General features: G+C 35.5%; 1 protein-coding gene across 1 annotated transcript; it reads right to left on the bottom strand.

The window, feature by feature from the left end:
- Positions 1-13,427: 13,427 nt before the first annotated feature.
- LOC141710549 (putative small nuclear ribonucleoprotein F) lies at positions 13,428-15,994 on the bottom strand. The gene is made up of 5 exons (XM_074513106.1): positions 15,895-15,994; positions 14,607-14,694; positions 14,436-14,473; positions 14,227-14,291; positions 13,428-13,755 (listed from the first exon to the last, which is right to left on the bottom strand). The coding sequence occupies exons 1-5, from the start codon at positions 15,898-15,900 to the stop codon at positions 13,686-13,688; spliced, it is 267 nt and encodes an 88-aa protein (XP_074369207.1). The 5' UTR covers positions 15,901-15,994; the 3' UTR covers positions 13,428-13,685.
- Positions 15,995-16,273: the final 279 nt, after the last annotated feature.

Genomic DNA, 16,273 nt, shown 5'->3' with positions numbered 1-16,273 from the left:
TACCATGAGATTGATATTACTAGAGTTATGGAAGGAAGCCCGTGGACGTTTAGCAGATTTCACTTAATTCTTGAAAGTATGAAGGAAGGAGATAATCCACGTACGATGGTTATCAATAAACTGGATTTGTGGGTTCAACTTCATGGCATGCATGCAGGATTCATGTCTCAAAGAGTGGTAAAGGATGTGGGCAACTATATAGGGAAATTTCTTGAGTCTGATGCTAATAATTTCGTGGGCGTCTGGCGTGAGTATCTTCGGGTCCGTGTAACGATTGACCTGAATATGGCGTTAAAAAGAAGAATGAAACTCCGAAAGAGTCAGACGGAATGGTGTTGGGTTAACTTTCGTTATGAAGGTGTACCCACCTTTTGTTTCATTTGTGGCATGATAGGACATGGGGAGAAGTTTTGTGAGAAGCTCTTTGAAACATCTCCGGAAGAGATAGAGAAACCATACGGGGCCTGGATGAGGGCTGAGCCAAGGCGACGGAACCACACAATGGGGGCTAAGTGGCTGAGACAAGGTGGTAAAAATCCGGTGAGTTTTCCGGCGGATTTGACAGCGGATGGTGCTGGAGGGATTGATGCCACAAAAAGCGCAATGACAATAACTGATCCCGTGAAAATAGGTAACAAGAAGGATATGGCAGTTACTCCAAAAAAGATAATGATTGATGACATATCTGCTGCAGGAGAAATTTTAGGAGATAAAACTGCTATTATCTCAAATAATATTTTAATGGGGGAAAATGATAATTCAAATGAAGATAATGGGCTGACAGTTGTCGACCCGAAAAGACGTAGACTTCAAGAGCCCATAGAAGCTGGGCTAGCAGGGAGTAACAACACAGAAGATACAGACATGGAGGAAGAAGGTAGGTTGGCAAACTTGAGTTTAAAAAACGGATTTTTGGCGGGATCTGCACAGCAGACCCGCCGGCCATTATGAAAACACTCAGTTGGAACTGCCGAGGGGTGGGCCTCCCTCGAAATATTCAGTTCCTATCGGACGTCGTACGTCAAGAAAAGCCCATGGCTATATTCTTATGTGAAACTTTACCGAGGAAGTCGAAAATGGAGTGGGTACAGATGAGGTTGGGATTTCAGGGTATGTTCGTGGTTGATTGCATTGGTAGAAGCGGGGGTTTAGCTCTTCTTTGGCAAGAGAATGATCAGGTGGAGATTCTGGGGTATTCTCAGAACCACATTGACGTAAAAGTTAATATGGAAAATGGGCCTGCATGGAGGCTGACTGGACTATATGGGGAACCTAACAGAACGTTAAGATACAACACCCGGGACTTGCTTCGCAATCTGGCAAGAGATTCAAACTTACCTTGGTGTGTAATCGGAGATATGAATAATGTGGTGGATATTAGAGACAAAACTGGAGGTTTGCCTTACCCAAGCTCGTTAATAGAAGGGTTCAATGAAGCACTACAGGATGCGGGTCTTACAGATATGGAATTGGTGGGGCATCAGTTCACATGGGAAAGGGGGAGGGACACAGATGAATGGATGGAGGTGCATCTTGATAGAGCTCTGACAACCGAGGTGTGGCTTGACATGTTTCCCATGGCAAAACTATATAATGTGGAAGGTACTACAAGCGATCATAGTCCAATATTGCTAGTTCCCCAAGTTATTTCGAGAGTTATAACTCCATATCGATTTAAGTTTGAAAACGCCTGGATGGTTGAACCTATGTGTGAGGTGCTAGTCAGAGATGGTTGGAGCAGCGATAGTGAAGCTAGTGTCACTCAGAAAATAAAAACATGCAGTCATAGTCTGGCAATTTGGGGAAAAGAAATAATTGGAAGCTTTGGTAACATAATCAAGAATTGTAAAGCTGAGATGAAGCAGTTCAGAGGGGGGAGAGATGAGGATTCGAAGCTGCGGTACAGGGAAGCTAGAAATTAATTAATAAAAATATTAAATCAGAGAGATTTTTTGGCGCCAGAGGTCAAAACAGCTGTGGCTGCAGGCTGGCGACCAAAATAGCAAATATTTTCATTCTTTTGCTTCCAACAGACGAAGAAATAACCATATTCATAAGCTTAAAAATGAGTATGGACAATGGATGGATTGGGAGAATGGACTGGCAGACTTAATGTCAGGGTACTTCACGAGTCTGTTCACAGCCACTCAGGTTGAATGGCATGAAGTAGTGAGCTATGTCCCAACAACAGTATCAAGGTCCCAGAATGATCAGCTGTTAGGCCAGGTTACAGCAGAGGAGGTTAAGGAGGCTTTATTCCAAATGAATCCGGACAAAGCGCCTGGACCGAATGGAATGACACCTGGTTTTTATCAAAAGCACTGGCAAATCGTAGGGAAGGATGTGGTCAATTTGGTTCAGAATTTCTTCAGCACTGGCGTTTTAATGGAGGAGTTAAATGCCACCAACATTGTACTCATTCCGAAGACAAAATCCCCAGCCACAGTGACTGATCTGCGTCCTATCTCTTTATGCAATGTGTTAGTAAAAATTGTTACTAAAGTGGTTGCTAACAGGTTGAAAATGTTGCTTGATCAGGTGATATCTGAAAATCAAAGTGCATTTATGTCAGGGAGGCTGATCTCAGATAATGTATTAATTGCTTATGAAGTAATGCACACTTTAAAGAGAAAAAGAAGGGGGAATGACGCATATATGGCCTTGAAGCTTGACATGAGCAAGGCATATGATCGAATCGAATGGAGTTATCTTCAGGCTGTTTTAATAAAGATGGGGTTCGATCACTGGTGGGTGCATCTCATTATGCAATGTGTCACATCTGTCTCATACCAAATTGTGCATGCTCGGAGGGAGATTGGTCCGATAATGCCAAGCCGAGGATTACGCCAAGGAGACCCGTTATCTCCGTATTTGTTCATTATCTGTGCAGAAGGTCTTTCGGCTATGCTTCACAGGTTTGAAAGTCAAAAAATGATCCAGGGGGTTAAGGTCTGCAGACGAGCTCCAAGTATTACGCACATGTTGTTTGCCGATGATTCATATTTTTACTGTAAAGCAGGAGAAAGTGAAGTTCAAAAACTGGTGGAGATTTTAGCGAAATTTGAGCTTGCTTCGGGTCAACAGATTAACCTCGATAAGTCCTCGGTTTTCTTTAGTACAAATACAAGGACGAATGATACACAACAACTCTGCAGTACCTTACAAATTGCAGAAGCTCAGGATGATAGTAAGTATCTGGGACTGCCCAATATGATGAAAAAAAGCAAGGTAGCAACTCTGGGTTTTCTGAAAGATAAGGTTAAAAGAAGAGCTCAAAGTTGGGATGGAAAATTGATTAACCAAGGTGGGAAGGAGGTATTAGTAAAGGCAGTTATTCAGTCCTTGCCAACGTACGCGATGAGCGTGTTTCTTCTTCCTTTAGAAATTACTAAAGATGTGGAGAGAAGCATTTCGAAGTTCTGGTGGAACACTAAGAAGACAGCCAGTAAAAGTATTCATTGGATGAGTTGGGATCGCTTAAGTCGCCACAAATCTAGAGGGGGAATGGGTTTTAGAGATTTTAGAGATTTTAATCTAGCCATGCTTGGGAAACAAGGTTGGAGATTCATCAAAAATCCTTCCAGCTTGGTGAGTAAGGTGTTTAAGGCACGCTATTTCCCAGATTGCTCGTTTATGGATGCTCAAATTGGGAACAATCCCAGTTTTGTTTGGCGCAGCATTTGGGAAGCTAAACACGTGATTGCAGCAGGAATGAGATGGAAAATTGGCTCGGGAAACTCTGTTAATATTCTTGATCAGCCCTGGCTTCTAGATGATCATAACCCGTTTATAACCTCAGCGGTCCAAGGCTTAGAAAATTACAAGGTGAGTGCATTAATGGCTATGGATCACAGGGGGTGGGATGAGGAAATCCTAAGGGATTTGTTCAACACTCGGGATCAGCAGTGCATTAGACGTATAACTCTGACAGACAGCAGTGAGGAAGATGAAGTGTATTGGGGAAAAGAAGCGTCGGGCATGTACTCTGTCCGAAGTGCGTATAGGCTACTTCAAGAACAAAAGAACTTATGGCGTCAAGAAGATCAGACGAGTGCTTGGAGAAAGACATGGAGAGTCAAGGCACCGCCCAAGGTCTTGAATTTTATGTGGAGAGCCTTATCGAACTGTCTGCCTACAATGGTGATGTTATCACAGAAACAAGTGCCAGTAAGCTCAGTTTGTCAAGTCTGCAGAAATGGAGAGGAAACAGTGGAGCATATATTGTGTCACTGTACATTGGCAACTCAGTGCTGGCAAATAGTCCTTCCCAGATTCAGTGTGAATGGAAGCTATAATTTCTTTCAATGGTGGCAGAAAATATTTGAGGTATGTGCAAAAGAAAAAATAGCAGAGGTGGCTTCTGTCTGCTGGTCGTTATGGAAAGCCAAAAATGAGTTTGTGTGGAACAAGAATTATACCCGTTTGAATGTCGTTATAGCAAAAGCTACACAGTTTCTTTTACAATGGAATTTAGCCCAAAAGATTAAACAACCATCACGTTACCATAACTTCATTGAAGGTGACGGAAAGGAGTTTTGGGTCGCACCACAGTCTGAATATATGAAGATCTCAGCAGATGCAGCAACGTTCTTGGAGTATAATGCCTCAGGTTTGGCTTTTGTTGTAAGGGATGATCATGGGGAGCTCCTTCAGGCGCATACTAAACTGCTTCCAGGCCTGGTGTCAGCTGCAATGGCTGAGGCTGTGGTGATTAAAGAAGTGATCAGCTGGATTAAAAGAACGGGATGCAGCAAGGTGGTGGTGGAATCGGATAGCCTGATTGTTGTCCAGGCAATCCGTAGCAAAACGCCAATGGTGTCTCCTCTCGGGCAGGTGGTTCAATCCTGTCGGGACATGTTGGCGGAGTTAAACACAGTATCTCTATTTTTTGTTAAACGATCTGCAAATATGGCGGCTCATGCATTAGCTCGTTTGTCATATTCTTTTCCAGATCGAGTTTTCGATAGGAGGTCTATTCCTGTTAAGGTCAAGAATGTTTTGAGGAGTGATTTGGTTATTTAATAAAATTCCTTTGTTTGTCAAAAAAAATCATGACAGCAAACTGTTTTAAGTCAGTGATCTATTTCAGCAAGCTATGATCACATTACTCATAATAACAGCAAGCCAACATACACAGTCCAGATTCAACAAGGAAGTCGAATTTCATGGAGATATTATAGGAACTTCTCTCTAATATAACATACGTGCATTATATATAGAGAGCTCAAGTATAAACCGTTTTAACTTATTCAAATTGATTTCCTAAATTGTAGGAGTTTGTTTTTCTATCAAACTCTATCTTCTACAAACTGTTAAAATCGTTTTATACTCTACAAAATAGAAGAGATGTTTCTGAACGTTGAACATCAATGTTTCTCTTATATCTAATGTATACATGAACGTTGGAAACCATCCCAACGATCTTAAACGCTAGAATTGGATTCTAGCCGTTGTAATTTGTTAAGGTTGTTTCAAACGTTAATGTGTGTTGATATATGAGCATTCTTGCAGATTTTCAAAACTAACTAATTGCAAGCAAAAACACTACTCACTGAACTTTATTGATTTTATAATATTCTCGAGCTCTTAATTATATATACACGTTATATCTTAGAGAGTCTATAGTTTGAGTTGTAATCTCTTTATTATTCGATTGATATTGATTAGTTGCTGGATAAGTTGTCTAAGGGAAACAAGGGTTTAGTGGTACTTGTTAGAGGAGTTTGTACTACGGGGTAGTATAATACTTAGAGAGCAGGTTCTTAAATAGGGTTTCAGCAAGCCATTATCAGCAGCTGGGATAAAGTGAGATATATTGTTGTATCTTGCAGTTGTAACTTTCATTGATCAATAATATATTCCCTTACCAGGTTGGTAAGGGACCAGGACGTAGACCATAGGCGCTTAGGGGTTGAACCTGGCTAAAATTCTTTTGTGTTCTATTTATTTTTTTGCACATTATTTTCTGCATTGCATTTAATCATCTAAGCTTACTATCATTGTCAGATTATAGTTCTGTTAGTAAAATCTCAGTAAGTTATTATTGGGTAAAATTTAAAAGTAATCATAGTTAGCCATAATCACCTATTCACCCCCTTCTAGGTGTATTTTCAGTATCTTATTTTTGACGAGATTTTTGAATATCCCATAAATAAACAAAAATAATATTAGTGGACCCAGGAACCAGCTTCGAACCCGAGTTAGAAACAAACAAAAAAAATTGTAATATTGTATTTGAAAACCTGGATTTCATTTGAAAATTTTGAATTTTGACAAATAACATGTTTAAAAAAGTAAAAAAAATTGCTTTTGAATTTTATTTGAAATCCAACACATTCATCTATAAGTGCAAACATGAAAATTTAAACCTACAACTGAAAATCATATTATTCAAAATTCATCATTTAAAATAAAATATATAAAAGTGTCATAATCAAATTCAAAATCATCAGAGTGTCTTTTCAAAATTTGTTCGATGTCCATTTAAAAATATATATTTGGATCCGCCCATGTGCTCAAGTATAATTTATATACAAAAAAATTATTATTTTCTAATTTCTGAATTTATTTTTTGCAAATTTTGAAATTATTAAGATAATTTTTGTAATGGGTGACAACTGACGATTGAAAATGAAGGATTTGTCAAGATTAGTCGACTTATAAGCTGTGTTCTTTATCATGCATGAGCTTTTCCTAACCCCTTATCTTCTTGTGTTTTAGTGAGCTTATGGATTGAATAGAGGTCATTTTCGCGTGTAATGCTAGTGGCTACTAATTGATGTCGATATTATAGGTCGACAATCACATATTCACATTATCTTTACTTGCATTTTTCAGTTTTATAATGATTAATTAACTTATCCACCAATATCTTCAATTATCTATATCAATTATCAACTACTCCCTCCGTCCCGTTATACATTTCTCATTTTGACTTAAGACACTCTTAATGATAAGCGATTAACTATTAATTTACGTCTAATTTATAAGATCAAATATAGTCATGAGTGATCATATTGAATTCGTATTATGAGTACTTTAATACAATTAATTTTTATATTTAATACTAATGCGAAATTAAAGATATTAACAATCAAAAGTGTGTATTGACAAACGTGTCCGACACAAATATAAAATATTTTTAGGGACGGAGGGAGCACTGAACTGCGTAAATAATACTTGTATTTTTATTAAAATATTTGTTACACAAAAAATGGATCCCAGTATCACTCAAAGTTCGTAAATACTTACTCCCTCCGTTTTATTGGAATTTATATATTGAGCGACCGGAGTTCGGCACGTATTTTAATGCTCATGTAAAGTATAATTACATAAATTATTTTAAATATTTTTTCTTGTAAATGAAAATTTAATATTAAATTGAAAATTTAATTAAAAAAATTTAAAATTAATTTACAAAAATTCCTTTGTGACTTTGAAATATATGCTACGTATTAAAAAATATATAGTGAACTGAACAAGGTAGAGAGAGTAATATTTTGTAGAAATTTACTTAAGTTTCCCGAGTCTTGTTTGAAGATGAGTAATAGAAGGTTGAAAGGACGGGGTTGTACGAACAAAGTTGTGTGGGGCGAAAAGGGAATGAAAACTAGATTTGTACGATGTTCGGATCAGATCGGTTTTGGGATAAAAGTTGAACTAAATCGCGAAGATCGGTTTTAAAAAATTGTCATCAGTAATCGCATTTGTGGTTAACCGCGTCAATTGCGGTTGCGAATTTATGGTTATTGCGGATCGGTTTGCGGTTCATGAACCACTTATTTTAAAATAATTAATAATTTGTAAAAAAATAAATTTAAAATATTAATAATTCAAATTTAAGTTACGTGCGAAAAAGAAATCTGATTTATTTCGTACCCTTCGCCGGATGTCCAGAAGGTCCACTCTCTAGTCGAAAGCTGAGCAAGTCAGGACGAGTAGAAGTATTTGAAGGTCCCTCGGGAACGGAATCCTACCCTTTTTCTATGTTAGCCAAAAACAGCCCAGATGTCAACCGAGAAAAAGACCTGCGTTACACTAACTAGGAGTGCGCTTCTTTATTCAAAACAAAAATACATTATGAAACCCACATAGAATAGAAAAGGGGGCAGGTTTTCTAATTGATTCTATTTTTATCATTTTATATATAATAATATATAATAATAATATTCTAGAAACAATAATAAAAAAAAAATTCTCCAATTGTTCATTCCTGGGAGCCCCTTTCTTTCGGACTTGAATAAGATTATCAACCTGCCGTCGAAGGGCAGGCGTTTTCGGCCGGGCCAGCCGGATACTTTCGAGCAAAGCCAAGATCAAAGCTTTCGGCCAAGAATAGATTGAATAAGACTCTGCATATTTCACCTAGAGTTGGTATACCATAAGGTGATGGTGGATAATACATATCCTTATAGAAGATATTGAGTTCAAGTAGAGCTTATGCCTAGGATGAGCTTATTTACAGTAATTTTTTCTGGTTAAAGAATTTGCTCTGGGCCTGTTCCCCTGCTCGATTTGCTTTAAAATGTATTCAAAGCTCCGCTTATCGAGAATTTCTCTCGCTACTATATTATTACGCAAAAGTACCAAATAGGTCAGTCTTTTCCTTCCGTTTGTCAAAAAGAAAAAAAGAAAGGCGTGGGGGGACGGTATTTAATATCAAAGAATTTCGGATCCTAGATAGCTTAGTAGCTTAGGAGCAGAGCAATTCAATAACTTTAGGAGCCATTTTCAAGCTGTAGAATAGCAAAATAGCCTTGCAAAAAAAAAACATGCTTTTTGGGGGAGAGATACTATTTCACCAATCGAGTCACGGGTATCTAACATATTCATACCTAACGATTTTCCACAAGGTGGTGGGGACGAAACGTATAACTTGTACAAATCTTCCCTCATTCTATAGATATTTGAAAAGCTGACTTATGGCACGAAAAGGAAATCCGATTTCGGTAAGACTTGAGAAAAATCGTAGTTTAGGTGCTATGAAGGGTTGTATCCGTACCCCGTAATAAGCTTCGAGTTTTTATTTTATATAAAAACGGTAAACAAAACAAAAAGTACAATAAATTTTTTATTTGCATGGCAAAAATGTGGAAGAATGCCCTCAAATGCGGCTGCCTTGAACGAATCCATTCAAAAATAAAATACAAACTAATGCTCCGTGTAGAGCAAATATATTAAAAACATACAAAAAATATGGAGGCGAGAGAAAAGAAAAAAGAAAATGATAAAAAATTAGATGTTAATTACATTTTCCATTTGTTTGGTTATATATCTTATAATGATTGTGAATCTTATGAACGAAGTCTTAACATTAACCTAAGATTAGTTAAAAATGTGTATACTTATTAATTTATATGATATCAACTACATTTCTGAAAATATATTTTATTATAAATATATGTTGCGAGTTACGATTGCGGTTGCGATTTTCAAAAATTTAAAACTGCATCCAAACTGTGAATGAGCGGTTTTTAAAATTTAAATCTACAACCAACCTGCGTTTCACGATTATCTACAATATACGATTCGGTTGCAAGCAGTTGGATGCAGTTGAGCAGTTCGTCTCTACACCCCTAATGAACACCATTTCTTCACGTTAAATGAAACATGATGATATATATTTAATACAATTCAAATTTGTCACACGGTTTGCTTCATCGGACATGGTTTTTATCTTTTATTGTGGGCCTGATCTTATAACATACTAAAAGAATAGCTAGTTTATATTCTTATAGAGTACAAACGTATATTAATATTTTCCCCGCCACTCGTTCCCTCCGTACGGAGCTATTATATATAGTTTCATTAAATTAATATATATGAAATTTCATGATTTATGTATTTTAGAACCTCATAAAATGATTTGTAATAGAATTCCTGAAATCTCATGCATGACCGACTCTAAAGGTTGGTAGGATTAGGAGTGATCGCAACGCGGACAATACGATTTTTTACTCAAATTATAAACCAAACTGCAAATGCGATTTGATTAAATTTTCAAACAGCACATGTACCGCATAATCTCAAAAACCGCATAGACCATATCATGAAAATTCGTTGTACTGTGATGGGGTTTATTTATCTAAAAAATTAGTATTTATATATAAATATAGTAAAAATTTAATTTATTGATAATTTGAAATATGTAAACTAGTATCTATAATACAAAATTACAGTAAGCATTAAATGCATGTGTATTTTCTATCAAAATTTATTCTTACTTTCATAAATTTAACCCGAACCCTTGCATATACAATATAAGCACAAATCAGAATTTGCCATATGTTGAAAATTATGTTTTTATCAACAGCCCTAAGGGCTGTGGTTAACAGGACCCATATATAAAATATCTATACGTACGGTACATTACATTCTATTATACAGTGTGAGGCGATTTTAATAAATACAGTAAAGATCAGTAAGAAGAGGCAAGAGGAGAATGCATCAATCATCAATTCATCATACATGCATGAACCCCATGCAGGGACTAATTAAGTAGAGGGCTGATACGTGGCAGCCTGGCAGGATATGAAAGAACACTAACACATGACTCACCCCACAAATCACAGTGCCCATTGCTCCTTCCCCAATACACCACCACCTTTCCCATACCGGAAGGCCTCAAAACTGCCCATACCATTCAACATTCATTATTTTATCAGGATGATTATCCCTGTCTCCTGTCCCCCCCCCCCCCAATCTTTCACCCTGCATGGGTGTCACGTGAATTCAGTCAACTATCCCATATAACTATATGGGACTATTCATTATTCATGACCAGTGGCCCGTGATCTGGACTATTGTGGTAGAAACCTGGCCGGAAACATGGGTGGTCCTGGCTACAGGTGAATAAAACTTGCGCTTAGGCTCCCAGAAACTCAAAAGCCCCAAAAAATTTTAACTTCTTCAAGTTAGAAATATATCACCTTATAATCATCTAAAACCAGTGGAGGAGAAGACAGATTTATCTAGGTCGCAACTTATATATTTAGTTACATGATGATCAGCTATATTGATATTAATCAGAGGTAGAAGCAAACAAAAGAAAAGTAACAGAAAATCTAAGCGGATGAGTTGTACGAACAAACTTGTGTTGGATGTATTCAAAGACTACAAAAGAAATGAACCTCCCATTCTCCACCTTAACAAATCATGACGTTATGTATATCTGCAACTTGCTCATCGAGTCATCGTACATGGTTTTTATCTTCGAATGTGGTCGTTTCTTGGGACACATATCTATATTTTTAGCTTAAATATGTATATATAGAGATATATTTAACATATTAAATTATTTCCTTCTCATCTATTTGACATATATAAATGTGTTTTGCCCCATGCTTATGCCTCAATATAAATGATTTATTTCTTTGTACTCCCTCTGTCCCGTAATAATAGGTTCTCCTAAAATAATTTTTTCCTGATAATGTATTTTCATTTTTTATTTTCAATTAAAATGTATTAATATTATTTCAAAACTATCATTTTTAAAAGTTGATTAATAATTAATAAGGGTTAAATTAAATTTTACATTCATTTATTTATATTACTTGAGGGTTTTTGGCCTTATATGAAGGTTTTTTAGTCGTCAATGACTATATGTGTTATGGACTTTTATGTCTAACAAAAGGGACTTTTTTGGTTTAAACAAAATTGCCGTGGGATTTTTCATTTATATAACATATATACTTAGCCTTTTGATTATGCATAATTACATCGACTTATTTGTCTTTATTTATTGGTTTTGTTGTGTTTCAGATTTATATGCACGAGAAATATTTGGAGTTAGAAGATCAATGAAAACAAGAGAAACGGCAGCATGAGATAGTGCAGAATCTCTCTGCATTACATAACTTATAATGATTAATCTACTTTTAATTTATAAGTTATTTATTTATTTTAAGTGATAACTACTTATTTTAAGATTTTATAAAGGGTAGATAAATAAATTAAGGTTGTGGTTGAGGATATGAGTGAAACAAAGACAAAACATGTAAGGGAATCTCCATTCACTAGTGATATTCAATGTGTATGGAGTAATAATAGAAGTGTGATATAAATAATGGTGAATTAGAGTGAGATACAGAGATTAATGCATGCACCGGATGAACGTTGAAGCAGAAGCAGATACGTGGCAGCATATGAAAGAACACAAAACCGATGACTCACCCACAAATCACATTGCCTCTCTTGATGGCTTCTTCCTCAAAGAACGCTTTTGCCATAACGTTATCGCCCCCACTCCCACACCTCGCCCATAAGGTGTATGCTCACGTGAACTGCCCAATTTCTGGGGCCGTATGGGGGGTGTCACGTGAAGTCATCAGCTATCCCGTAATCCTTCTCTTTGTTATAGAAATCGGCCGATTTTCAAAAAATCGCCAATAAATCGGTCAAAAATATTTGTCCGATTTGATCGATTTCCGATAAATCGCCGATTAATCATTCGATTTTTTAAAAATCATCCAATAAATTGTAAATCGGTATCGTAACCGAATAGTTCCGATTTCCGAAATCTGTAACACTGATCCTTCTTCGGCTCACTTACTCCACTTAAAAAAAAACGACATTTTCACACTAAACAAATTGAACTAGAAAAAATGGGTAGTAAATGGTAGAGCAGTTTCTAATAACATGTAATTTGGTAGGAATTATTTTAAGCCGGGTTCAAATTTTATACGCGCAAGCATCAAAATTTACTAAAATTAATGTGAAACGCAAAACCTACAAATTTCGGTAAGTTTTGATCCAAATTTTATACCGAAATTGTCCCACCAACCACATCATCAACCCTCACCTATTTTAACTATTAAACTTTTTTTTAAAAATGATTAATATTATTATTCTGAGATTATTTCTTACCAAGTTTGGTGAGAGATTATTTTCAGACCAATCTTAATAGATTTTGATAAAATTTTATACTAATATTGTCCCACCATCCACGTCAGCCGTCCACATATTATTAAACCGGGAATATCACTATGCAGTACACATCAGTGCAGCAGTGCTCACTTTTTCGAGTCTAATACAGGTTTTTCTGATTTTCTACACTCACTAAATACTATTTAGAAAATCTTAGTCGTGCAAACTAGCCTTTAAAGATTCACATATTGTGGTACAAAATTTTCAATAATTTAGAAATTTTCACAATTACATTTTCAGTCTGATTTCTTTAGAGGAATTATGGCACTATTCCTAGACCACACTTGTGACTTGGGAGTAAGGGATATACTTGATTGTGTTTTATTTTGAATTTGTTAATATAACAAAGCCTCCCTACGAAAAGCCTCAAACACATGAACAATTGCACCAAGCAGTTGTATAATATTATCAGCAGAGTTTAAAACGTTAAAGAAATATAAATATGTTACTGTGCCTTGCTTAGAATTTAACTATGAACCACATACAAAACCGACAACCATAAATGTTTAAGAAAATTATAATCAAAATGTAAGATTACATATAGCGTTAATCGAATGTCTCGAAAGAAAACTTGTGCAATCAAATGCAGGCAACACATGTATTCCGGAGCATCACTTGAAAACTAAGCAGCAGTGGTCTTTATGGGGCTTGCCTTAGCAAACAAAACACATTTTACCAAGTAGCCAAAATTATGTTAAAACTAACATAAAACCATAAGCATACAATGTTTAAAAACACGGGTTGATTACAGGGGTTGACTTCTAGTCGCGATCCGCATCCTCCAGGTCCTCGTCCTCTGGCACCCCACGCATGTACAGTACATTGTTACACCTGCAGAACAAATATAAAACACTATTTTAGTAAATAAAATTACAGAAAAATCCTTTGAAAACCAAACTTTAGTTGGCGACTGTATATGTTTCTGCAAGTAAAATAGCTACATAACATACTTTATGGAATAGTACGTATATTAATGTTTTGCAAACATAACATACGTGGTCCATAAGATATCCAATATGACGGTCTTTGTTTTGCATAATATGTTATGCACATATTTTACTTGCTGAACATATATGGTCTCTACAATCTCCAACTAAACCATAGTCTCCATGGAACTTAACTTGATGAAATTATATGAACAATATACAAAGTTATTGTGAGTTTACTACTAAGTTGTCATATAATTAACTTTCTCTTATAAATACTTACACGACTACGAGCTTCTAAATTATCAGATAACGAAAGAACTTGAGAACACATAAGCCAACTAAATAGTGAGATCCCTAATGGCTAATATGATACCTGATCAGTATCTCTCCAAGGTTTCCTGTGAACTGTCCATCAATATATTCTTCAGAGTTTGCAAGCTGCAATATTAAATTGGCATCGGCGATATCATAACAAATCATAAGTCATGTATAAGTAAACTAATAATAACAACCTTAATACAGAGAAAGCAAATCCAAAAACAAAACATATTGTAAGTTTAATGAGTTGGAGCATAAATTTACCTGCAAATTCATGTATGAATCCACAGAGACGAGGAATCCTGCAAAGAGAAGTATCAATTATTAAAATATTAAGTCCGAGGATAAACATATACGGTGTGCATTTGGAAAGGGCAGATGGCAACTACACAAATTTCTTAGATGCACTCAACAAAAAAAAATGTGAGATAGTACCTTTGTATTCCATTCCCCATTTGAGTTTGACTATGACACGCTTTCCAGTTAAATTGTTCAAGAATGGTTTGGGATTAACCGGCACAGTCTGCAATAAACAGTAATACAGTATATTAGCAACAAATAACAATCCATGGGTAACTGAGCCATAGCACAATCACTATTCCAGGAGGATTACTGGTTGCATGAGGAACATAATTGATTTCAAGTTTTCAAAAATTATTTATAAAAATAGTCAGGCACTAAAAACATAAGCATTTAACAATAAGTATTACTGTTATAGGGGAAGATTTTCCTAAAAGACTGAAGCTCATGACAATTGGCAATACAACCTATCAACTAAACAAAACATGGATGAATAATTAGACACCATTTCAGAGTTTTCAGCAGTCTTGGTATTAGAGTTGACAGTGATCAACTTTTACTAGTGCAGAATGCTACCAGTAACTGACTAAAAGGAAATATCCCTATTAGCTTTAAGTTTCACCATTCCAGATCCCAAGTTAAGTACATCTGGTGGAATCTCTAATGTAACAATCGCCTGTCGTTTAAGACAGCCAATTCATCACTATAAACTACTTTAACAACTCAAATATTTAAGCTATTAAGTTGAGCATAAAGCACATTTCTCGAACGTGAATAAAAGGTACACTAGTTTATAAACCTGAAAAGAATAGCTCTATATCAGGATCGGGAAAAGATGAAGCACCCTTCACCAAGAAGGGGGTAATTTATTCAATAGAAAACAATAAATCACAGCATAAAATCCATCAACTACATAATAACCAGTACCTCGGGCATATTACAACACTAACAAGAAAATACATCGTAGTTGACGACTTGACGCACATTATCGTGCTCTCTCTCAAGCTCTCGTAAAGTAAAATTTGAATATAAACTATTCAATGTTCGTACATTTATACAATTTCCCTTAAAAAAAATAATGTAAATTCCCTAAAAAACTATGTTCCATCTAAAACTAATAGTAATTCAGTTGTAAGTTAACCCCAACAAATTAGGGGAAATCACGAAAAACACGCATTATTATGGCGTCTGCTATCTAATAAACCCTTTCCCCTAATCTCTGTATTCCAATTATTTAACATGTTAGATACAAAAATCATGAACAATTGCATAAGTTTAAAGCACCCGGTAAAATTGAATTACAACCCTAATTTAAAAGAATGAGAATTAAAAAAAAGAGTGAAAACAAATACACACGAGTAATAATAATATAATTAAATAGATGAAAGATGAAATTGAATTCATGAAAGCGATAATTACTTACAGCCATTTGGGTGACAACAGAGAGATTATTTGAAGCTCGAAGGTTTTGCAAGAGTTTAGGGTTTTCAAACTTTGAACCCCAGGTGCCCCCTTCACGATTTTTTTACACTTTTAAATTAAAATATTTCTGTGTTTTATTAGAATATTTGGAAAAAATCATTTGGTTTCCATTTTTTTTTTTGAATTTTAAAATTAGATGAAATTTAGAACTTATTTTTAAATATTCTGTTATATCTTTAAAAAAATTATATAAAAATATAAAAGAAATTACAAAATATATTAATTTTCTATATTTTTTGTAATTTTATTATCTTCTAAAAATATTTGCAAAAATGAGGTGAAACTAAATCAACCAAATATGCAAATAATTGAATCGATTT

This window comes from Apium graveolens, chromosome 3 (assembly GCF_009905375.1).
Source record: "Apium graveolens cultivar Ventura chromosome 3, ASM990537v1, whole genome shotgun sequence".
Lineage (NCBI taxonomy): Eukaryota > Viridiplantae > Streptophyta > Magnoliopsida > Apiales > Apiaceae > Apium > Apium graveolens.
This window is presented reverse-complemented; position numbering and strand designations above follow the sequence as displayed.

Excerpts from the sequence above, each read along its gene's own strand:
- LOC141710549 (XM_074513106.1), bottom strand. Across the intron at positions 14,474-14,606 it reads ATGGGGAATGGAATACAAAG|GATTCCTCGTCTCTGTGGAT; the intron begins GTACTATCTCAC and ends TTCTCTTTGCAG. Across the intron at positions 13,756-14,226 it reads CTTGGAGAGATACTGATCAG|GTGTAACAATGTACTGTACA; the intron begins GTATCATATTAG and ends TTTGTTCTGCAG.